General features: G+C 37.5%; 1 protein-coding gene across 1 annotated transcript in view; it reads left to right on the plus strand.

The window, feature by feature from the left end:
- Positions 1-5034, plus strand: part of Sp4 (Sp4 transcription factor) — a 56139-nt gene extending 51105 nt beyond the window's left edge. The window contains exon 6 of the mRNA XM_027932758.2: positions 1500-5034. Within this exon, the coding sequence (XP_027788559.1) occupies positions 1500-1747 (248 nt within the window). The 3' untranslated portion in view covers positions 1748-5034. The remainder of the gene's footprint in view (positions 1-1499) is intronic.
- Positions 5035-24273: the final 19239 nt, after the last annotated feature.

Below are 24273 nucleotides of genomic sequence, written 5' to 3' on the forward strand. Positions count from 1 at the left end.
AGACTGTAAATCTAATACCTGGCATGACTCTCAAGCAAATTAATTTCTGAAACTCAACTTTTTCATGTATAAAATAAAATATAAAATCAGATGCTGACAATTTTTCCAGTTTTAAATCTTGTTAACAGATTTTTTTTCTTTTAAATTTCTCTACTCCTTTCCCTCTCCGTCCCTCTCTCATGGTGGTGGTACTCTGTGGCACACTACCACTGAGTTATACCCCCTCAGCCCTTTTTATCTTTTAATGTTGAGACAAGGTTTCACTAAGTTGCCTAGGCTGGCCTCAAATTTGTAGTCCTTCTGCCTCAACCTACCAAGTAGCTAGATTGATTACAGGCTGTACCAGTGTGCCCAGAACAGTTATTTTTCTTTTAAAGAAAAATAAGAACATTGAAAAGGTAAAGGAGTTCAAGATTGAGCCTGAACTGCATTTAATATTTTCACCCTTACCTAAATGTCATCTGTATTTGTAATATTCATATCCCTTTACTGCCTTTTAGTTTGAATATCTTTTAAGAATTCATCTAAGGCGTTTAATTGTTTACTATTTCAAAAAAGTAAATGCAAACATATAACGGGAAAATATCTGATGTGGACAAACTTGAGCTTATAGATTTTGTCTTGGTATGTCAAAAGTAGATCCATAAAATGAAATCAGCTGAACTGAACTTTCTTATTATCCAAGTTCTGACAGACTGGAAAAACATCACTTTGTTTTATTAACTAACAATTTTAGAAGCTAATAGTCACCCATTTTAGATATCAGAATATACCAGTTAACCATATTTTTAATATTCCTTGTCCATTTTACACAAAAATAAGATGACCTTTTTTTTTTTTTTTTATAGTTAATTGTTTTTATTCCAGAGAACTGAAGTAGTTCTACTAGGACTGTCTTACATTTTGAAGACCGTATGTTTGTATAAGTGCATGAAGATCCCTTTGTATAATAGAAAGTAATATTATTTTTCTGTGAAACCTAAAAGCTTTATTTAATTTGAAATTCAGCATGTTCTTGCTTCCCATTTTTACCTTGTGAAAAACTCAGTACAATACTAAATTCCTGGCTTACTTTATTTAAAATAGTTCTAAAATATTTCATGCCTTGGGATTAAAACTGAAACCCAAGTAACAGTTTTAAAGATGAGTAGACATGATCATCTATTAGAAGCATTCTTCTGGTTGGGGAAACTGAGACCCAAAGTAGTTTTTTCACTTGTTCAGCTTTTATTGTTCAGCTTTTATTTAGTTCATAGTAGAACCAAGACTTTAACTTAAGTATCGTTTTCTCACTCACTGATTTTTCTCCTGTAGGACTTGTTTGATGGCATTTTAAAATAAAAACAGAAAACATTGTGCTTCTAAGTAAACTATACAAAAAAAAAAAAAAAAAATCATACCATAGAAAAAGTATGGTATGACCAGAAGAGAAATTATTGAAAATTACAGTTTTATTTAAGTTAAATGTATATAACTTCATTTACTGTTTTTCCTTATAGGTGAAAAAAGATTTGAATGCCCAGAATGTTCTAAAAGGTTTATGAGGAGCGATCATCTCTCCAAACATGTCAAAACGCACCAGAATAAGAAAGGAGGCGGGACAGCTCTTGCCATTGTTACCTCGGGAGAACTGGACTCATCTGTTACAGAGGTGCTTGGCTCCCCAAGAATTGTCACAGTTGCAGCCATTTCTCAAGATTCGAATCCAGCAACACCCAATGTTTCAACCAACATGGAAGAATTCTGAAAAGATATTTATAACAGAGACCTCTAGTGCTGCACTTAAGTTTACACACCTTTGAAAATCTGGAAATGGGCTGGTCAAGTGGATTACAGAGTAGGAAATCATGTTTTTATTCTTGGCTTCTTTAAGTATTCCAGGGTTTTGGTTCAACACATAAAGTGTTGAATTTTTAAAAATACAAAAACAAACTAATATACTGGAAACAGGTAGAAAAGTATTTCCTCCATACTATAAGTTGTAGTTATTTGGAAATATGTATCACATAACCTTTAAACAGAATCCTCCCCTCTCAAAGATCATGTATTAATATGTTTAAAAAGACAGACCTCAGTAGTTTGCAGGCTGGACCTTAATTGGACTTTTTTTCTTTGAAAGTACTTTGTTATAAATTCAGGCAGTAATAATTTACGTGATTTTTTTTTCCTCTTTCTCTATAGCACAGAAAACACATAGTTAATTGATGATAGAGATAATATTATATTTCCTTAGCTTGATTTTTGGAAAATCAATTCAAAATAGTTTTGGCCGTCTTTTCTAAATGTTAGAAATCCTTCAAAAGTTGAATTAGATTAAGTTCCAAAACAGTAATCTGAGATGTATCTCAGATCTTTATTACCACTACATTATAGTAGTGTGTATGCAGACAATCAGTGAAATCCAATTACTTTCTCCATTTTGGAGACACAGAGGAACTTAGAGCTAAATCTTAGGTTAAATTTTAGGTTGAAACCTTAGGAAAATGCTGGGAAGAAAATGATTAAACAACTCATAATAGCTTCAGAAAAATAAAATGAAGCAACTTAATGTGCATTGTTTTAAAGTTAGGATTGATTACATTCCTAACCCTAGGTTGAACCACAAAATTTCATTTTAAATGTTTATATTGGACATATTTGCATAGATTATAAATCATTTTGTAGTTTCATATTCTGTAAATATGAGTTATGTTGACAATGTGCAGAATTCTTTATGCTTTGACTTGGTAGCCAAAGAAAGAATTATCACACTTTTTTCAAAGTCAGCAGAAAATTATTTTTTAACTACATTATAATTTTTTGTTTTCCTTTACTAAAAATTGGCCATTCCCATTTTATTTTGAGTACTGTGCTAGAAGGTTAATTAGGAATTTATATCACAGTAATGTCTTCATATTATGTCAATAACTGAATTTTTCCTAAAAGTCTACACAGCCTAATAAATATATAAGAGATATATTATGAAGCAGAAATTATTTTTGAAGAATCAGAATACATTACAGTCAAATAGTGACTAAAGAAAAACATATTTCATCGTTTATGCAAGGATCTTATAGAAAGGGGTCTTATTAGGAAAGATGGCCAAAAGTTTCATATGAAAAAAATTGGATTATTCTGATAGCTTAAGCATTAGTAAGATGCTTACCGTTTTTAAAATTATTTACACAGAATCAAAAATAACATTGACCATTTAAAAACTAAAGTTTTTACCTGCTTGGTTTATTAACATCATTGGTTTGGGGACTGTTTGAATATAGGTACATGTTTTCTTGTGCATTCTCTATTATTTCAGGAAAAGTACTACTCATGTGAATTCTCTTCCAAAATTGTGATGTTTCTTGTATTTTTGATGAAGGAGAAATACTGTAATGATCACTGTTTACACTATGTACACTTTAGGCCAGCCCTTTGTAGCGTTATATAAAACTGAAGGTCTTTTGTGCTTTCAGTTTGTATAAAAAAGCTTTGAGATTAAAGGAAAAAAAAATTTTTACACTGTGGTTATAAATTTCAAGTTTCTTAAAGCTTTTGTAGACTTGTAACAAAGTCTTTAAATTTTAGTTGGATTTTGTAAATTGTTTTGTATATTTTATTTAATGTACTCTTAACAACTGATGTATCTGGCTTTAAGACATCAGAATCAGTTTGTTGTTTTGTTTGGTACAGAGGAGCATTTGGTAGTGTTCATTTTAATTTTATTATATAGGAGCTGAAACATCAAATATATATTTTATCTATCATTATGCTACACAATCAGTGCTATAAATTTTTTTATGCAAAGAAACTTTCTTAATGTTTTAATCATGTTTCCTCCGAGTGACACTTTTTGTTGTTGTTAATACCAAGTATGAGTACTCTGAATCATTATTCCATGAACCAGTTTTAATGCAAACCCATGTATGTTCATCAGAGATGGAAGTTATTTTTAATCAACAATAAGACCTATTATAAATTTATCAAACTGAATCTGGATAGCTTTATAGCATATAAAATATATTAATTTGTGTTAGCAGGTGCACATTTCACCACTGAAATTAGAAATATTTTGACAGTCTGTTCTGCATAACATTCTGAGTCCACTTTTCTGTCTATAAGAATCGTAAATTTCAGTGTCCTTTATTTGACTCAGTGGGATATAGCTGTTATAAGTAATAGGGCACAGATGTGCAGTAGAGTCTTGTTTAATGGCATTTCACTGTTCATTCCCTTTGCCACCATTATAAAACTTTTCTTTATTGTAATTATCAGTGCAAAGCTATGTATTTATCATGGTAGAACTCCAGTGTTAGAATAGTTTTTTCTTACAGTATACTTTCTTTGGTTAGGTTTGTGTATGTGTTGCTGATTACATTAGAACTTGATGTTAAGTCATTATTTATCACACTCTCATGAGAGCAGTAATAAAAGTGTGTAATCTAGGAGAAAAAGTTAATTTGTCAAACTTAGATAAGCATGATGTTTAGGTCCTATTTTTCAATTTTATAACTGTTTTATTGCAACAATATTTGTATTTAAGTCTCCATTTTAATGCCTTGTGGTGTTTTTTTATGCATGTCACTAAGTTGTCATCCCACATTGATGTGCAGCATAGGGTATTAAATCTACATAATGATTTTAAAACAGAAATAGTTGATGGTAAAATGTAAATGTTTTGCAAAAATTCCTTATAAAAAGTTTCGTAGTAACATTTCACTTGTAAATTTTTTTGTAAAAAAAAAAAAAAAAAAGCAGAAGAAGAAGAAAGAAAATGGAAAAAAAAAGAGAAAAAAGATGAATCCAGGAAAAAACCTTGTTTCCCATATCCTAGAATTTAGACAATTACTCTGCCAGCAAAGCCTCTGGGGCTGTAATTGACATTTTTACAGTGCTGATTTGTATAAAATTTGTTTTTTGTGGATTTGGAAATAAAAATCATGTACAAGTTGTTGCCTGCAATAACAATTGCAAGTAACCTATTAAAAATTCCCTTGAGTTTAACATGTTTCATTTAATTATGTATACTATAAAGCAGCAATAAATTGTTTGAACTATCAACCTTTTTATCACAGTGAACACTGAAAAGTAAAATGCTTCTCACTAGAAAATGCATTGGTAATCCCTCATAATTCCTGGTATTCAGATGTGGTCACCATTTCTCTGAACATACCGCCAAAGAATACCATTTCAAATTGCATGTTAATTTGTAACCATTGCTTTGAACATGTATGGAAATTAAATTTTGATTTAGAGATACTTTTTATTAAATATTTTCAGCAATAAATGTTAGGAAATTGTAGGAAGATCTAAAGCAAAAAAATCATTAAAATATTATTTAAGCTCTCAGAAGCACTAAGAAGTAGATCATGTGTATATATGCTACATAGTCTGTAAGCAAAAACTCTTTTCCTCTTGGGTGAGCCTTGCAGATCTCATGAAGAACCTAACTGACATAATGAAGACTGGTGACTTTAGTGAACAACATCTCCAAACGCTCAGATAAACAGCAAAGGCGGGCAGGGAACAGCTGAGGGATATCTGGCCAAAAGGAAGTAAACTGGTCCACTGGCCAAGAACTAGAGTCTTTAAATCTCTAGGAATCAGGGTCCATTATAGTGTATTGGGTAAAGAGCTTATATGGCAAAGCCCTAAAATCATGGTTATATTACAACTTAATGTATGTTCATAACAATGACTAAATCAAGGAGCGGTTAAATTTATGTCACTCTGCCAAATAAGACCACAAAAAATACATTTTGTTAATAGATTTTCTGTCAAAAACAGAAGTGTATATTTCTGTTACCTGAAAAATTTACATTTGGAGGCAACAGGAAGATAATGTATAAAAGAGTATAATGTGGGCTGGGGTTGTAGCTCAGTGGTAGAGTGCTTCCTAGCACGTGCAAGGTACTGAGTTTGATTTTTAGCACTGCATATAAATTAATTAAGTGTCCATCGACAACTAAAATATTCTTTTAAAAAAGGATAGTGCGGGGCTGGGGTTGTGGCTCAGCAGTAGAGCGCTTGCCTAGCACATGTGGGGCATTGGGTTCAATCCTCAGCGCCACATAAAAATTAAAGGTATGTGTCCAACTACAACTAAAATATTTTTTAAAAAAGGATAATGCAACTAGAAAATTAAGAAAATATGTTTAAATTTTTTTTAATATAGTAGCAATCTGGCTTTTTAACTTCTAGAAATTTTAACCACACAGGACAATCACAAAAGATGGGATAAATCACTTTATCATAGCTTTTTGACATAGAAATTTGTTCTAATAAATAGGGAAGTTGAAGCAATGCTAAAGAACATTACTTTGTATGTGTGCATATACGCCTGTATGCAGGGGAGTACAGAATCTAGGCAAGGCAAATGCTCTACCAATTAATTATGATGCCCAGCCTGACACTTCTGTATCCTTGGAGTGGTTCACAATGCCATCATTAAAGATGACTTCAATATCATGGGGGGGGGGGAGCTTATTCAGTATAGCTTATTATTTACAAGTTCAAATCTTAATCATAGGGGTGCAGAGGCTTCAGATGTCTTACACGAAATGTGAAATATTTTGTTCCTCAATGAATTTGAATAATGTATTGCAGTATTTACTGCTGGAGGAATAATGTCTGCTTAATATACACATAGCCAACTTGTAATTGTGTAGCAGAATATCTATGGCTTGATTTTCCATTCTTTTTTAAAAAGTTTTGCAGATTAGCATAAGCCTTGGGCTCTGCTAATGAAATCATTCATATTTGGATACCTGAGAGTAATCTCAAGTGGAAATAGTGGAAGAAACCAAGGAACAGAGAGAAAGAGGGGAGAAAAAGGAAGGAGCCTACAGACCTGTTTAGAATGCTGAGTTGCTTTCCATGGTGATAGCAAAGCACTGTGACAGAGATCATTAACTCCCCTATGGGGAGTACCCCACGGGGAGTCTGAGAATTAGGCTGGCTGGGTTCCTGGTTTAGGTGCTTACTAGCCATTCATCCTTGGCCAAGTTATTTTATTTTTCTGCATCTAAAACAATACCTCATGATATCTTATATCTATTAAGAAGTTAACAAAACCATATCAATCACCTAATAGTAATGTGTAATATGAGGATTTATTACTACTAATTATAAGTGAATCCAAAAGTCAGAGGTTATCTTAGTTCAGCCTACTATGGCAAAATAGCATAAACAATAGAAATTTATTTCTCACAGTTCCTAGAGGCTGGAAGTCCAAGGTCAGAAGTGCCAGCAGATTCAGTGCCTGCTGAGAGCCTGCTCCCTGGTCCATGCATTCTGGACACACTTCTAGCTGTGCCCTTGAAAGTAAAAAGGGCAAGACATCTTTCTGGGGCCTCTTGTAAGGACACTAATCCTGTTCAAGAGGGCTCCACTTTCACGATCTAATCACTTCGTAAAGGCCCATCTCCTGATAGAGTGGTAATCAGGTTTCAACATACAAATTTTGGAGGACACAAACACCCAGACTATCAGAGAGGGCATGGAATAGTTTCCAAACAGACCAATGCTGAAATTTTTTGCAAAGAAGCAAAAGTGAATTCTCAAAATCTCAAAGGAAAAAAAAACTTCAGTGGAAATTCCTCATTTCAACCATGTATTTTTCTCAAACTACCAGTAACGATAGCTAGGCCTAAACTACATCTGGAGGTCATTGCTTTGTTCTTAAAAATTTACAACCATCAGTCAAAATTTAAACATATATTAAATGAAGGGCTGCCCTATTCCTAGTTCAGTTCATTTCCCTTAAATGAACATAAAAGCAGTCAGGCATAGTGGCACACACCTGTAATACCAGCTACTTACAAGGCTGGGTAGTAAGCTAGTGTGGGGTACTCTAACCTCAAAATTATATGATGATCGTCTTCCTGGAGCATCCCAATCTACGTGCCACACTATAAACAGACTGCAGAGATATTGGAACACAGGAAGACCATGTCTACAGGAGAGATCCCAGGCTGAGGTAATGGGAGGCCAAACTGAAATGAACAGGATTCAAGACAGCTAAGAAATCAGATCCGGGAGCTAAGTTCAGACAAAAGCAGCATACAAAGAAAAAGAGCAGTTGTTTCAATTCTTCACTGAATCATGCCTTTCTAGGTGGTTAGTTTGGTTTAGATTGTGTTATTTATTATCTTGCTATGAAATGCCATCTAATAAACATTTTATTTGTAGTAGTAGTAGTATTTTTTGAGATGTGGAAGCCATAATGAAGTTATATTTTCTGCTGGTAAAATTGTTCCTAGCTTGTATAATTTTATGCTAGAACTAAATACATCAGTAATTCATGGTGCTGTGTCTGTAAAGGGCATCAAGGCTTCCAAGAATTTGGTCAATTTAAGTTTGAACACACTACTGTTGAGGAAAACACTGTAAAGACACACAATAAGCTAACTGGAAAAACATTCCAATTCAATTCAGTGCTATTGTAAAGAGTAAACAACTTTACCATAGCTACGTTATGTCTTCCCAGCTTTTTTATGTTAGGGTATTCTTTGTCAAGTTCATATGTGTATATGTGATGTGGAGCATCATGTGTTTTTCTAATTATGGTTGATAACTCAGTAAATTTGAAAGTTTTTTTGTATTGCAGTTGTTGCTTTTTTCTTGAATTATGTGGACATAAATATAACATTGTGAGAAAATTAAGCCCTATTATGATGACCTATATATTAGCTTGCTTAAATTTTCACACTTAAGGAGCAAATCATGACTAGTACAGGATCTGGAGTCCTACAGAAAGAATTTCTCTTTGTTTTATTTGTTTGTTTGGCTTTGCTTTTCAAAATATTGTGAATGCCAATTTGTACTATCAGTGTATATAAGTACATCTATTAGTTCCATAAATAGCTGGAAGTACTTTTATTCTTGTGTCCAATTGTAAATGTAAACTTTGACTTTAAAAAACAAATAAGCAAACCTCAAAATTTTGTTTAAGTTACCGTTTGTAGACATAGGTGGTGGTCTGTACTTTTAGGAAAAATGTTATCTCATTTTATAATATTAATTTTTAAATATTTAATGTTTAAATTTGTTTTGTAAATATTAATTTTCATTTAAACTTTATGCATATCTGAACCCATGATCTTTGACATTTCTCTAAAGAATCAGTGATGTGAGAAAAAAACACCAGAGAATATATTCAAATAAAATTATCTTCAGCTTATGCATTTTATTCTAAGTGAAAATAATGATCAGGTTTATGATTCATTTGTTTGGGTCTCTTGTAAGAGAAACATAAAATGTCATTTAACTCTGGCATTATTCAGAATATTTCCAAAATAATTATGATCTTTAAAAAAATCTAATAACTTCATTGCTTTAATTTTTTTGTAGCTGAACGATAGCTAGGCCTAAACTACATCTGGAGGACATTGCTTTGTTCTTAAAAATTTACAACCATCAGTCAAAATTTAGGCATACTTATATATTAAATGAAGAGCTGCCCTATTCCTAGTTCAGTTCATTTCCCTTAAATGAACATAAAAGCAGTCAGGCATAATGGCACACACCTGTAATACCAGCTACTTAGAAGGCTGGGTAGGAGGATTCCAAGATCAAGGTGAACCTAGGCAATTTAGTGAGACACTATCTCAATATAAAATTTTGAAAAGGGCTAGGTATTGCAGTTAAGAGGCAGAACACTCTTGGGTTCAATGACTAGTACACAGAAAGAAAGAGGGGAAAGCAATTATTGGTTCTCATCAGATACAAAGGAGCTATGGTCTGAATGTCTGTGTAATTCAGAAATTTGTATGTTGAAACCTAATCTTCAAGGCGATGATATTAAGAGGTGGGCCTTTGGAGGTGAACAGGAGATGGGGGTGCCCTCATAAAAGAGGCCCCAGAGAGCTAGCTAACCCTCTTCACCACGTGAAAGCGCAGAGAGAAGTTGCCATGTATGAACCAGAGAGTCCCTCCCCAGATGCCAAATCTACCAGAATTTTCATCTTGGATTTCTTAGTCTTGAGAACTGTGAGAAATAAATTTTTATTGTTTATAAGCCACCTAGTTTATACTATTTTTGTTGCAGCAGCCCAAACAAACTTGGACAATGGGTGACAGTAAAAATACTAAGAAGCCACAGCACAGTTTCATCCATCTGAAGGTCTCAGGGCAACTCTCCCTCCTCCCTCCCCTTGCCTTTATTGTTGATCTAGAGAAGATCTCAGGGTGGTAGTAAATTAATTAAATTTTACATAAGTAAAAATATAAATGAGCTGGATGTCTTGGTGCATATTGAGGAATTAGAAGTGCTAGCACCTCTTGGTATGGAATTAGTTCAATGTTTTAAGAACCAGTGTGGTAATACAAATGTCCCTCTGTAAAGTGGACCCTGGGTGGGTGGGTTTATGTTCTGCCTATGCCCCAGACTTTAATATGTGGATAGAAAACCCAGACTCCAAAACATCCAATTAACTGCTAATATAATTTGTGAAAAAGCCCATGCAAGTTACATAGCATTTTGCTAAGGCTTGTGAAAATCAAGAGAAAGGGAAAGTGGAGAAGTCATTTCACTTCAAGACAGTTGGGGTTGATTCAAAAATACCTGTAAAACTTGGATAAGAAAACACTTCATATTAAATTATGCTGGGCAAGGTGGCCCATGCCTACAATCTCATTGACTCAGGAGGCTGAGGCAGGAGGATCACAAGTTGGAGGTCAACTTCATCAATTTAGGGAGACCCTCAACAATTTATTGAGACACCGTTTCAAAAAATAACAATGTGTGTGGGGGTGTAGTTCAGTTCTGGTTTTGGGGGCGTTGTGTTTTTTGGTACCAGGGATTGAACAGAGGCACTTAACCCACTGAGCTACATCCCTAACCCCTTGTAAATTTTTTTTTTTTATTTTTATGTTTTATTTTGAGATGGGGTCTAGTTAAGTTACTGAGGCTGGCTTTGAACTTGAGATTCTCCTACTCTGGCTTCCTGAGCCACTGGGATTACAGGTGTGCACCACTGCACCCGGCTGTAGTTCAGTTCCCAAGCACCCTTGTGTTCAATCCCTACTACCAAAAAACAAACACACACACAAAAACCCTTTGGATTATTATACCTTTACAATTTTAAAAGGCAAATCAGAGAAATGGGTTAAGTTTTGCAGTTGGGGTGTTATATGAATAAATGTGATTGCTCCTTAAACTTTCTTTTCAGAGATTTTAAAAAGTATCTTCACAGTATTTATTAAATCTAAGACATGGTTGATTATATACCACTGAAAATACTCTGGCAATCATACAGCAACACAGTGCTTTAGTATAACTTACAAATTTTCTTTTGCACTATGAAAGGTCTTTCCAAGATTCACTTAGATATATTATCATGTATTGCTCTTTTACATATTTAAAATATAAATGAGCTGGATGTAGTGGTACATGCCTGTAATCCCAGCAGCTCCAGAGGCTGAGGCAAGAGGTGCATAGTTCAAAGTCAGCCTCAATTATTTAGCAAGATCCTAAGCAACTTAGTGTGAAACTTAGTGAGACCCTGTCTCAAAATAAAAATTAAAAAGGGATGGTAATGTGGCTCAGTGATTAAGTGCTCTTAGGTTCAATCCCAGTATCCAAAAAATACACACACACATACACACACACACAAATATGAAATTGTGTCTTCTTATCACTTTCTAATCATATTTTGCCTGAGAGTGGTAGTATTAAAACTATAACATTAAAGCTACTCAGGAGGCTGAGGCAGGAGGATCATAACCTTGAGGTCAATGTAGACAATTTAGCAAGACCCTGTCTCAAAAAATCAAAAAGATAGTGATGTGACCAGCGATAGAGAGCCCCTGGGTTCAATCCAGGGGTCAGGGTGGTGGGGAAGCCCTTATAATTATTTTTGATACTCCTCCTCTCAATAGGTGGAGACTAATTAATTCCCTTCCCATTGAGTGTTGGACTGCACTGAATGACTTTCTTCCAATCAATAGAATACAGTGGATGTGACAGTATGCAATTTCAGGGACTCATTCATTTGAAGTCACTGTAGTTTCTCTTTTAGTTGTTCTCCTGATTGGACACTTTGGGGGAGACCATATGCCATTTCACAGCCAACTGTATCCAGAGGTGGTGAGGAGCTGGCACATCTGTGAGCCTGGAGGAAATAGGGCACTCTATTTAGAGGCTGCAGCCTCAGCCCACATTTTGACTACAACCTCAAAGGGAGCCTTGACCTAGAATACCCAACTAAACCCCTTACAGATTTGTGATCAGCAGAAACCACATGAGCCGATAAATGTTGTTTCAGGTTGTATTTTGGAGGTAATTTGTTATACAACAGTAGATAATGAATATAGCATGAGTCATCAATTCTCAACCAATACCATCTTCTGCATCATGATGACCATTGATGATACAGCTTTTTTTTTTTTCATGGTTGTTTTGGTTTTTAAAAATTTTTTAAATCTTTCCCCTTTTTATTGGCACATTGTAATGATACATAACAGTGGGATTTGTTATAATATAGATGAGGCTTTTCTTTTTTTTATTTTTTATTGTTGGTTGTTCAAAACATTACAAATTTCTTGATATATCATATTTCACACTTTGATTCAAGTGGGTTATGAACTCCCATTTTTACCCCATATACAGATTGCAGGATTACATCAGTTACACATTCATTGATTTACATATTGCCATACTAGTGTCTGTTGTGTTCTGCTGCCTTTCCTATCCTCTACTATCCCCCCTCCCCTCCCCTCTCCTCTCCTCCCCTCCCCTCCCCTCTTCTCTCTCTACCCCCTCTACTGTCATTCATTTCTCCCCCTTGTATTATTTTTCCCTTTCCCCTCACTTCCTCTTCTATGTACTTTTGTATAACCCTGAGGGTCTCCTTCCATTTCCATGCAATTTCCCCTTCTCTCTCCCTTTCCCTCCCACCTCTCATCCCTGTTTAATGTTAATCTTCTTCTCCTGCTCTTCGTCCCTACTCTGTTCTTAGTTACTCTCCTTATATCAAAGAAGACATTTGGCATTTGTTTTTTAGGGATTGGCTAGCTTCACTTAGCATAATCTGCTCTAATGCCATCCATTTCCCTGCAAATTCTATGATTTTGTCATTTTTTAATGCAGAGTAATACTCCATTGTGTATAAATGCCACATTTTTTTTATCCATTCGTCTATTGAAGGGCATCTAGGTTGGTTCCACAGTCTTGCTATTGTGAATTGTGCTGCTATGAACATCGATGTAGCAATGTCCCTGTAGCATGCTCTTTTTAGGTCTTTATGGAATAGACCGAGAAGGGGAATAGCTGGGTCAAATGGTGGCTCCATTCCCAGCTTTCCAAGAAATCTCCATACTGCTTTCCAAATTGGCTGCACCAATTTGCAGTCCCACCAGCAATGTACAAGTGTACCCTTTTCCCCACGTCCTCACCAGCACTTGTTGTTGTTTGACTTCATAATGGCTGCCAATCTTACTGGAGTGAGATGGTATCTTAGGGTGGTTTTGATTTGCATTTCTCTGACAGCTAGAGATGGTGAGCATTTTTTCATGTACTTGTTGATTGACTGTATGTCCTCCTCTGAGAAGTGTCTGTTCAGGTCCTTGGCCCATTTGTTGATTGGGTTGTTTGTTTTCTTATTGTCTAATTTTTTGAGTTCTTTGTATACTCTGGATATTAGTGCTCTATCTGAAGTGTGAGGAGTAAAGATTTGTTCCCAGGGTGTAGGCTCCCTATTTACCTCTCTTATTGTTTCTTTTGCTGAGAAAAAACTTTTTAGTTTGAGTAAGTCCCATTTGTTGATTCTAGTTATTAAATTTTGTGCTATGGGTGTCCTATTGAGGAATTTGGAGCCCGACCCCACCGTATGTAGATCGGAGCCAACTTTTTCTTCTATCAGACGGCATGTCTCTGATTTGATATCAAGCTCCTTGATCCATTTTGAATTAACTTTTGTGCATGGTGAGAGAAAGGGATTCAGTTTCATTTTGTTGCATATGGATTTCCAGTTTTCCCAGCACCATTTGTTGAAGATGCTATCCTTCCTCCATTGTATGCTTTTAGCCCCTTTATCAAATATAAGATAGTTGTAGTTTTGTGGATTGGTTTCTGTGTCCTCTATTCTGTACCATTGGTCCACCCGCCTGTTTTGGTACCAGTACCATGCTGTTTTTGTTACTATTGCTCTGTAGTATAGTTTGAAGTCTGGTATCGCTATACCGCCTGATTCACACTTCCTGCTTAGCATTGTTTTTGCTATTCTGGGTCTTTTATTTTTCCATATGAATTTCATGATTGCTTTCTCTATTTCTACAAGAAATGCCGTTGGGATTTTGATTGGCATTGCATTAAACCTATAGAGAACTTTTGGTAATATCGCCATTTTGATGATGTTAGTTCTGCCTATCCATGAACCAGGGTATATTTTTCCATCTTTTAAGATCTTCTTCTATTTCTCTCTTTAGGGTTCTGTAGTTTTCATTGTATAAGTCTTTCACCTCTTTTGTTAGGTTGATTCCCAAGTATTTTATTTTTTTTGAAGATACTGTGAATGGAGTGGTTGTCCTCATTTCCATTTCAGAGGATTTGTCACTGATATACAGGAATGCCTTTGATTTATGCGTGTTGATTTTATATCCTGCCACTTTGCTGAATTCATTTATTAGCTCTAATAGTTTCTTTGTAGACCCTTTTGGGTCTGCTAGGTATAGAATCATGTCACCTGCAAATAGTGATAATTTAAGTTCTTCTTTCCCTATTTTTATGCCTTTAATTTCTTTCGTCTGTCTAATTGCTCTGGCCAGTGTTTCTAGAACTATGTTGAACAGAAGTGGAGAGAGAGGGCATCCCTGTCTTGTTCCAGATTTTAGAGGGAATGCCTTCAATTTTTCTCCATTCAGAATGATGCTAGCCTGAGGCTTAGCATAAATTGCTTTTACAATATTGAGGTAGGTTCCTGTTATCCCTAGTTTTTCTAGAGTTTTGAACATAAAGGGATGCTGTACTTTGTCAAATGCTTTTTCCGCATCTATCGAGATGATCATATGGTTCTTATTTTTAAGTCTATTGATGTGGTGAATAACATTTATTGATTTCCGTATATTGAACCAGCCTTGCATCCCAGGGATGAATCCTACTTGATCATGGTGCACAATTTTTTTCATATGTTTTTGTATCCGATTCGCCAGAATTTTATTGAGGATTTTTGCATCTAGGTTCATTAGAGATATTGGTCTGAAGTTTTCTTTCTTTGAAGTGTCTTTGTCTGGTTTAGGTATCAGGGTGATGTTGGCCTCGTAGAATGAATTTGGAAGTTCTCCCTCTTTTTCTATTTCCTGAAGTAGCTTGAAAAGTATTGGTATTAGTTCCTCTTTAAAGGTTTTGTAAAACTCTGCTGTATACCCATCCGGTCCTGGGCTTTTCTTAGTTGGTAGTCTTTTGATGGTTTCTTCTATTTCCTCAATTGATATTGGTCTGTTTAGGTTGTCTATATCCTCCTGACTCAATCTGGGCAGATCATATGACTTAAGAAATTTATCTATGCCTTCACTATCTTCTAATTTATTGGAGTATAAGGATTCAAAATAATTTTTGATTATCTTCTGTATTTCTGAAGTGTCTGTTGTGATATTGCCTTTTTCATCCCGTATGCTAGTAATTTGAATTCTCTCTCTTCTTCTCTTCACTAGCATGGCTAAGGGTCTGTCGATTTTGTTTATTTTTTCAAAGAACCAAGTTTTAGTTTTGTCAATTTTTTCAATTGTTTCTTTTGTTTCGATTTCATTAATTTCAGCTCTGATTTTAATTATTTCTTGCCTTCTACTTCTTTTGCTATTGTTTTGCTCTTCTTTTTCTAGGATTTTGAGATGAAGTATGAGATCATTTATTTGTTGGTTTTTTTTTTTTTAAGGAATGAACTCCAAGCAATGAATTTTCCTCTTAGAACTGCTTTCAATGTGTCCCATAGATTCCGATATGTTGTGTCTGTGTTTTCATTTATCTCTAAGAATTTTTTAATTTCCTCCTGATGTCTTCTATAACCCATTGATCATTCAGTAACCTATTGTTCATTCTCCAAGTGATGTATGCTTTTTCCTTCCTTCTTTTATCGTTGATTTTCAGTTTCATTCCATTATGATCAGATAAGATGCATGGTATTATCTCTACTCCTTTATATTGTCTAAGAGTTGCCCTGTGACATAATATATGATCTATTTTTGAGAAGGATCCATGTGCTGCTGAGAAAAAAGTGTAACTGCTTGATGTTGGGTGGTATACTCTATATATGTCAATTAAGTCTAGGTTATTAATTGTGTTATTGAGTTCTATAGTTTCCTTATTCAACTTTTGTTTGGAAGATCTGTTCAGTGGCGAGAGAGGTGTGTTGAAGTCTCCCATGATTATTGTATGGTGGTCTATTAGACTCTTGAACTTGAGAAGAGTTTGTTTGATGAACATAGCTGCACCATTGTTTGGGGCATATATATTTATGATTGTTATGTCTTGTTGGTGTATGGTTCCCTTGAGCAGTATGTAGTGTCCCTCTTTATCCCTTTTGATTAACTTTGGCTTGAAATCTATTTTATTTGATATGAGTATGGACACTCCTGCTTGTTTCCGAAGTCCATATGAGTGATATGATTTTTCCCAACCTTTCACCTTCAGCCTATGTATGTCTTTTCCTATCAAATGCGTCTCCTGTAGGCAGCATATTGTTGGGTCTTGTTTTGTGATCCATTCTACTAGCCTGTGTCTCTTAATTGGTGAGTTTAAGCCATTAACATTTAGGGTTATTATTGAGATATGGGTTGTTCTTCCAGCCATATTTGTTTATTTCTGTTACTAAACATGGTTTGTTTTCCTCTTTGATTATTTTCCCCCCCTTTACTGTCCTACCTCCCACTGTTGGTTTTCATTGTTATTTTCCATTTCCTCTTCCTGTAATGTTTTGCCAAGGATGTTTTGAAGAGGTGGTTTTCTAGCTGCAAATTCTTTTAACTTTTGTTTATCGTGGAAGGTTTTAATTTCATCTTCCATCTTGAAGCTTAATTTCGCTGGATACACAATTCTTGGTTGGAACCCATTTTCTTTCAGTGTTTGAAATATGTTATTCCAGGATCTTCTAGCTTTCAGAGTCTGTGTTGAAAGATCAGCTGTTATCCTGATTGGCTTACCCCTAAATGTAATCTGCTTCCTTTCTCTTGTAGCTTTTAAAATTCTCTCCTTTTTCTGTATGTTGGGCATCTTCATTATAATGTGTCTAGATGTGGATCTCTTATGATTTTGCACATTCGGCGTCCTGTAGGCTTCTAGGATTTGGGATTCTGTCTCATTCTTCAAGTCTGGGAAGTTTTCTCGTATTATTTCATTGAATAGACTGCTCATTCCTTTGGTTTAGAGTTCTGTACTTTCCTGTATCCCAATGACTCTTAAGTTTGGTCTCTTAATGTTATCCCATATTTCTTGGATGTTCTGCTCATGGTTTCTTAACAGACTTGCTGAGCTGTCTATGTTCTTTTCAAGTTGAAATACTTTGTCTTCATTGTCTGATGTTCTATCTTCTAAGTGTTCTACTCTGCTGGTAGTATTCTCCATTGAGTTTTTAAGTTAGTTTATTGCTTCCTGCATTTCTAGGATTTCTGTTTGTTTGTTTTTTATAACCTCTATCTCCCTGTATAGTTGATCCTTTGCTTCCTGGATTTGTTTGTGTAATTCATTGTCGAAGTGATCTTTCATTGTCTGATTTTGCTGTCTAATGTCTTCCTTGATACTCCGGATCATCTGAAGCATGTATATCCTGAATTGTTTATCTGACATTCCATCTGCTGCAGCTGTTGCCTCTTCTAAAGTTGAGTTGACCTGCATTGCTTGTGGTCCTTTCTTTCCTTGTCTTTTCATACTGCTTGCGTTTCTTTCTGCTTGGTGAAACTGTTGTGTTTTTGAAATGTTTTTTTTCCCCTATATATTTATATTGCTCTTGTATAGTTGAAAAGTCTCCCTTGCAGGGTCGGGCGGCGGTCTGCCTACCTTGCATGCGCAGGCGGCTGCTCTGCTCTCTCCTTACTCCAATTGGAGTGTCGTGACTACCACGCCGACAGGTCACTGGGCCTGTTCTGGGCGCGGGCGGCGGCTCTGTTCTGCCCCTACTCCAATTGGGGTGACGAGTGTACCACGCCGGCAGGCCACCGGGCCTGATCCGCCGGTCGGTTGCAGGTCTGCCTACCCTGCAGGCGCAGGCGGCGGCTCTGCTCTGCCCCCCCTCCAATTGGTGTGACTTGTCTACCACACCCGCAGCCCGCTGGGCCTGTTCCGGGCACGGGCGAAGGCTCTGTTCTGTTCCTACTCCAATTGGGGTGTTGTGACTACCACGCCGGCAGGTCGCTGGGCCTGTTCCTGGCACGGGCGGCGACTCTGCTCTGCCCCTACTCCAATTGGGGTGACATGTGTACCACGCCGGCAGGCTCCTGGGCCTGATCCGCCGGTCTGTCGCAGGTCTGCCTACCTTGCAGGCACGGGCAGCGGCTCTGCACTGCCCCTCCTACCACACCTGCGGACCGCTGGGCCTGATCTGCAGGTTGGTCGCAGGTCTGCTCACCCTGCGGGCACGGGTGGCGGTTCCGCTCCGCCCCCACTCCAATTGGGGTCATGTGACCACCACACCGACGGGGCGTGATCCAGGCGCGGGCGAAGGCTCTGCTCTGCCCCTACTCCAGTTGGGGTGACGTGTGTACCACGCTGGCAGGCCGCTGGGCCTGACCCGCCAGTCTGTCGCGGGTCTGCTTACCTTGCAGGCACGGGCGGCGGCTCTGCCCTGCCCCTCCTACCACGCCCGTGTACCACTGGGTCGCGGGTCTGCCCACCTTGCGGGCGCAGGTGGCGGCTCTGCTCCGCCCCCTCTCCAATTGGGGTCAGGCGACCACCACGCCGGCGAGCCGCTGGGCCTGCTCCGGGCGTGGGCGGCGGCCCGGCTCCTCCCCTCTGGCTCGACGACAAATGGAGAGAGACTCGGGTGTCTATGCCTCACCCTCCCTACCAGGAGACCAACTGTTTCTGTCGCTGCTGGTATTGATGAAGTTCTCTCCTCCGCCGCTTTCTGATGGCATCAGATCTCTGCCATGTTGGTATCCTATGCGAATGGCAGCATTTCGTTCCCTTTGCCAGGTAACCAAAGCAACTGGTGAGTCCTGACCGGCCCTCAGCAGGACCCGGACCGAGAAGCAGTTTCTGCGGGCTCCTTAGCCCTGGGCCAGGGCAGTTCCGGGAGCTGGAACTCGGCCGCTCCGTGCTTGGTGTATGCTCTGATAAGAGCAGGCTCCAAGAAGCAGTTTCCGCAGGTTCCTTAGCCCTGGGCCAGGGCAGCTCCGGGACTAGATGAGGCTTTTCTTGAAAGCGTGCTCCACTTTCACCTCCAGGAGTTTCCTCTATACTGACTCTATCCATTCTGCAAGTTCTGCTGCAGGTGTATGGGCAATAATAAATAACTACAAAGGACTTGTCTCCTGGTGGATCGCAAATGTAAGAGAGACCCTAATTAGAAAGACACTAAAATGTGGGGTGAAAGGTACATCATGGAATCAGTGAAGTACATTTAAAGTCATGCTTCTTATTTCCTTTTTGTTCTACCTTTCTCCTGTTAGACCTTGATCTTCTGCGTCTCAGGACAAACCACGTGTTCACAAAGGCTTACTTTGTCTGCATCCTCCACTTTACAGGAGGAGTGAAAGGCTAGGGAGATGTTGGGGAAAGAATGATCGGTGCAACTACAGAAATGCTTTACCCAACATCTCCCAGCCCAGGCAACCCTGGCTGTGATTGTCACAGAGGGGAGCACCCTCTTGAAACCCGCCTGAAATTACTGGTGGTAGTTGGGGGAGGGGATCGTTGGTGCTGGTAGAATTGGAGGCATGAATGAGGACACATTAAACCTTGGAGACTTGAGAATAAGCCAGTTTCATGTGATATTCTATATCCTGGAATAGTTCATTACCAGCATAACATATATTTAAGAGGAAAAGCAAGAATGCAAACAATACTTACTGGTTTATTAAGAAGACTTGGCTGTGTCACAATGGGTACACACCAAAGAAAATATAAAGGAAAGAAGCAGATCTATCTGACCTTACCACTGCAATCTCCTCTTTCAATCCTTCTCCATGAAATAAGATGCCACCCAGGAAAGGATTTTGTAAAGTGGTGAGCCCTGGCAAATGTAAGGCTTAATTACATTCGTTTTCCATCCTGCCTCCATGCTGGGAGAGATCACAGAGCCTCATTTAATTCCCACCTGTGCCTGATTTACAGCCCTTTCTCTGGGCTTTCTCTTCATTTCTAATCTCAAGGAAAGGTGTAAGGAACAGAAATAGAAATAATAACGCTTAATACGATTTAGGAGATAATTCAGAAGTAATTGTGCTTAAGACCTTTATAATTTTACTCTCTTACATATTGTTGGGAAGAATTTATTTAATCTGTCGATCTTTTTCCCTCTCTGGAACTAGGATTCCTAAAATAAATCTGCTTTTCCATCCTGATCCCCTCTAATTTAATTTATCTCTTTTTACAGGTTTCCTCTAGTCCTTCTCCCTTCAGAGTTCTAACTTTTCTCAAACTTGAATTTCTTGGTTCTAGAAGTCCTTTCTTCTTAGCATTTCTGTAGAGCTCCTTTCAATTTAACAAATATTTGAACAATGATATTGTTAGAGGGTCTATCTATGCTAGATGCTGCAGGAGGTAAAAAATTAATGACACAGTCCCTGACAGTGCCCACACAAAGGGCGTGGTTACTACCCATGAAAAATAAGAAAGCAACAAATAAGTATAATGCCAGGCAGAGCATGTTACACTGGAACAGGAGATTACTCCAGGTGTTGCGTGAGTATTTTCTCTCCTGAGAGTCTTGGCTTGGTTGCTTTTTCTGTCAGTCTTGGTCCTCAATAGTTTTTTTTCTGTCTAGATATTACATCATCAATCTTTGAAAAATCTATCAGTTTTATATGATACTTTGTCCTTTAACTCTTAAATTCATGCTTAAATACCACAATGATGATGCAGTTTTTTTAGTTTAGTTTGTTTTAAATTATTTTGTCCAAACCAGCAATAGTAAGACACTTTCGTTTTATTTCTGCTCTGTGTGGTCTTGACCTTATTAGGCTACATTTCTGCCTGTAACCTGCAAGTCCTCATTTGGGCTCAGCCCCTCTTTGCCTCCATCCTCATGTGCACCAAACAGCTGGTGACCTTAACAGCAGCTGCCTGATAGATTTGCCTTCGCCCACTTGTTTCTACGTCTTGATATCTCTGGACCAGATATTAAAATTCCTCAAGTCACATGGTTTTCTTAGTTTCACTCTGATTTTCCTTTTCTCCTTCCAAAATACTAAGTTGAGAACAGTCAAGGGCTTCTCCAGAAATAGTTTGTTTAATGTTTAGCCACACACTTAAAAAAAAAAAAGTCATGAAGTCTCTATCAGGCATGGGAAATCACATTAGTATAAAGTGCTATTTCCAGCACTGTTGTATATATTGGGGCATCTGAAACAAAACCATTTTCATATGTTGCTTGGTTGACTACCAGATACTCCCCTCACCCGCTTTTCCTCACTAAGAGAACCTAGATTTTGCTCAGACACCTCCTAGTGGCCATATCCTTAAGAAGAGATTGAAGATAAATCTTTGGTAAGCTAACCAAGAAGGTCTCATTTCTCGTGACAAATGCCAAGATTTAGACATGGGCGTGAGATGTCATTCTGGCCAAGCATATGTAGAAGGAAGTTTTCATAAGGCTTTGGGAGGTTGTTTGTGGGTTTTGTTGTTGTTGTTGTTTTGCTAAAAATGAAGATGTTCTTTGCTATGTTTTAATTGCCCCCTTTAAAAACTCATGTTAGAATATAATTGCCATTGTAACAGTACTAAGAGGGGGGTCTTATGGGAAGTGACTAGATCACAAAGGCTTCATCCTTATGAATGAATTGATGCTGTTATGGAGGTTATAAGGGAGTGGGTTCCTGATACAACAATGAGTTGGTCCCCCTTCTTGTGTATATATGGCATGCTCCCCTGCCCTTCCTCCCTTGTTATGATGCAACATTAGCCTTAATCAGATGCTGGCATCATACTCTTGGACTTCCCCATCTCTAGAATCTTCAGCCAAACTAATTTCTATTCTTAACAAATTAGCTGGTTCGTAGTATTTTGTTATAGCAGCAGCAAGCAAACTAAGATGTTTCCTTTTTTTGTGGGACCTAGTCACCTGCGTGGAATGCTAAAAAGCGTAGCTGCCACTTGGCAATCATGATAGAAGAATCACTGACTCACTGGGACCATAGTCTCATCCCTGCCTCATTGAATCAAACTGCCCACAAACTCTGTACATTCGGAGTTCTTGCGTGAGATTATCAATGTCCTTCCCATATATCATTTTTTAGTTAGATATTTTTGTTTACAGCAGTAGAGAGCAAAGCATTCTGTCTGACATGGCTTGTGGTAGAATTAGACACAATACTGAATCACTTTCAAGTCTACTTTTGTTGTTCTTTCCTCCTCCCCTCCAGGTACTCTGTTCCCCTTCAGTTGTGTGGAACCCTCCTACTCTTCTTGAACATTTTATCAAACTTGAAAAGAATTGTAAAATTGGATCATGTATCCTCACAGAATAATTGTGTGATTGGAACTGATAGGTTGAGGGAATTTTTAGGCATTAGCAAATGGTAGAAGTAACTGTATTTAGGATTCTGGAAATCATCATCTACTATTATTTATGAGGTTGGTACTGAAGACGAAGTCTGAATTCATCCTTGTGTTCAGCAGGAATCTACTTTCCCAAGAAGAGACAGTATTTATCTTGCATTAGGCAAGTTATTTGACTTCTCTCAGTGTCAGCCTCCTCATTTCTTACATAGAGATGATAGTTGTAGTATCTCAAGAGTCACTGTGAGGATTGTATGAGATACCTTGTTGTCCTCTTCAGATCCCTGAGCCATTCCTTCTTAGAGCTCTTGCCTTACTGTCACTCTTTCCAACACAATTTTTGTAAGTATTTTTAGTGCTTTCAGTAGCAACAGAGATGATCTTTCCAAAGCTTTATTTCTGGAAACCTCTTTTCTTACAGTGATCCTGAAGTTCATACAACTCAGCTACTGACCTACATGCTCCTACCCTAGACCTCTTCATTTCCAATAACTACAAATACTCAATTGTTTCACTTCCAACATCACATTCTCACTACCATATCTTATCCTTCTAGCAATCTTTCTCAGCTACTCAGACTTCAAGTGTCTTTAACTTCATCTGGTTGAGCAATCCATTGATTCTGTTTTTTTTTCTTTTCTTTTTTATTAAATTGATTTTATTTTTTTAAATACACAACAGTGAGATGCATTATAATTCTTATTACACATATAGAGCACAATTTTTCATATCTTTCTATATAAAGTATGTTCACGCCAGTTCATGTCTTTATACAGGTACTTTATTTTGTGTTTTTTTTTGCATTACAGTTCTTATTACACATATATACCACAATTTTTCATATCTCTGTTTGTTTATAAAGTAGGTTGACACCCAATTTGTGTCTTCATACATGTACTTTGGATAGTGATGTCTATCACATTCCACCATCCTTGCTAATCCCCTGCCTCCTCCCTTTCCCTCCCTCCCCTCTTCCCTATCTAGAATTCATCTATCCCTCCCATGCTCCTCCTCCCTACCCCACTATGAGTCAGCCTTCTTATATCAGAGAAAACATTCGGCATTTGTTTTTTGGGGGATTGGCTAACTTCACTTAGCATTATCTTCTCCAATGCCATCCATTTACCTGCAAATGCCATGATTTTATTCTCTTTTGTTGCTGAGTAAAATTCCATTGTGTATGTATGCCACATTTTTTTATCCATTCATCCACTGAAGGGCATCTAGATTGGCTCCACAGATTAGCTATTGTGAATTGTGCTGCTATAAACATCGATGTGGCTATGTCCCTGTAGTATGCTGTGTCTTCTTTGTACTGCCCCTAATCTCTTCCTATTGTTACTTCCCTCCTTACCCAACTTAAATACGTAGTAAAATATTAATGACTGGGACTGAGGTTGTGGCTCAGTGGTAGAGCACCTGCCTAGTGTGTGTGAGGCCCTGGGTTTGATTCTCAGCACCGCATATAAATAAATAAAGGTCCATTGACAACTAAAAAATATTTTTTAAAAATATGAATGACTAACTTCCATGTGCCCTCAACTCCCCTGCCCCAACCTCCCTCCATCAAACTATTTTGGCAAAACCAACCAATTATGGTTATATCCAGCCAACTCAGTTCCTACAACCATGCAGTTGAATAGAGCTAGAGA

This window comes from Marmota flaviventris, chromosome 1 (assembly GCF_047511675.1).
Source record: "Marmota flaviventris isolate mMarFla1 chromosome 1, mMarFla1.hap1, whole genome shotgun sequence".
Classification (NCBI taxonomy): domain Eukaryota; kingdom Metazoa; phylum Chordata; class Mammalia; order Rodentia; family Sciuridae; genus Marmota; species Marmota flaviventris.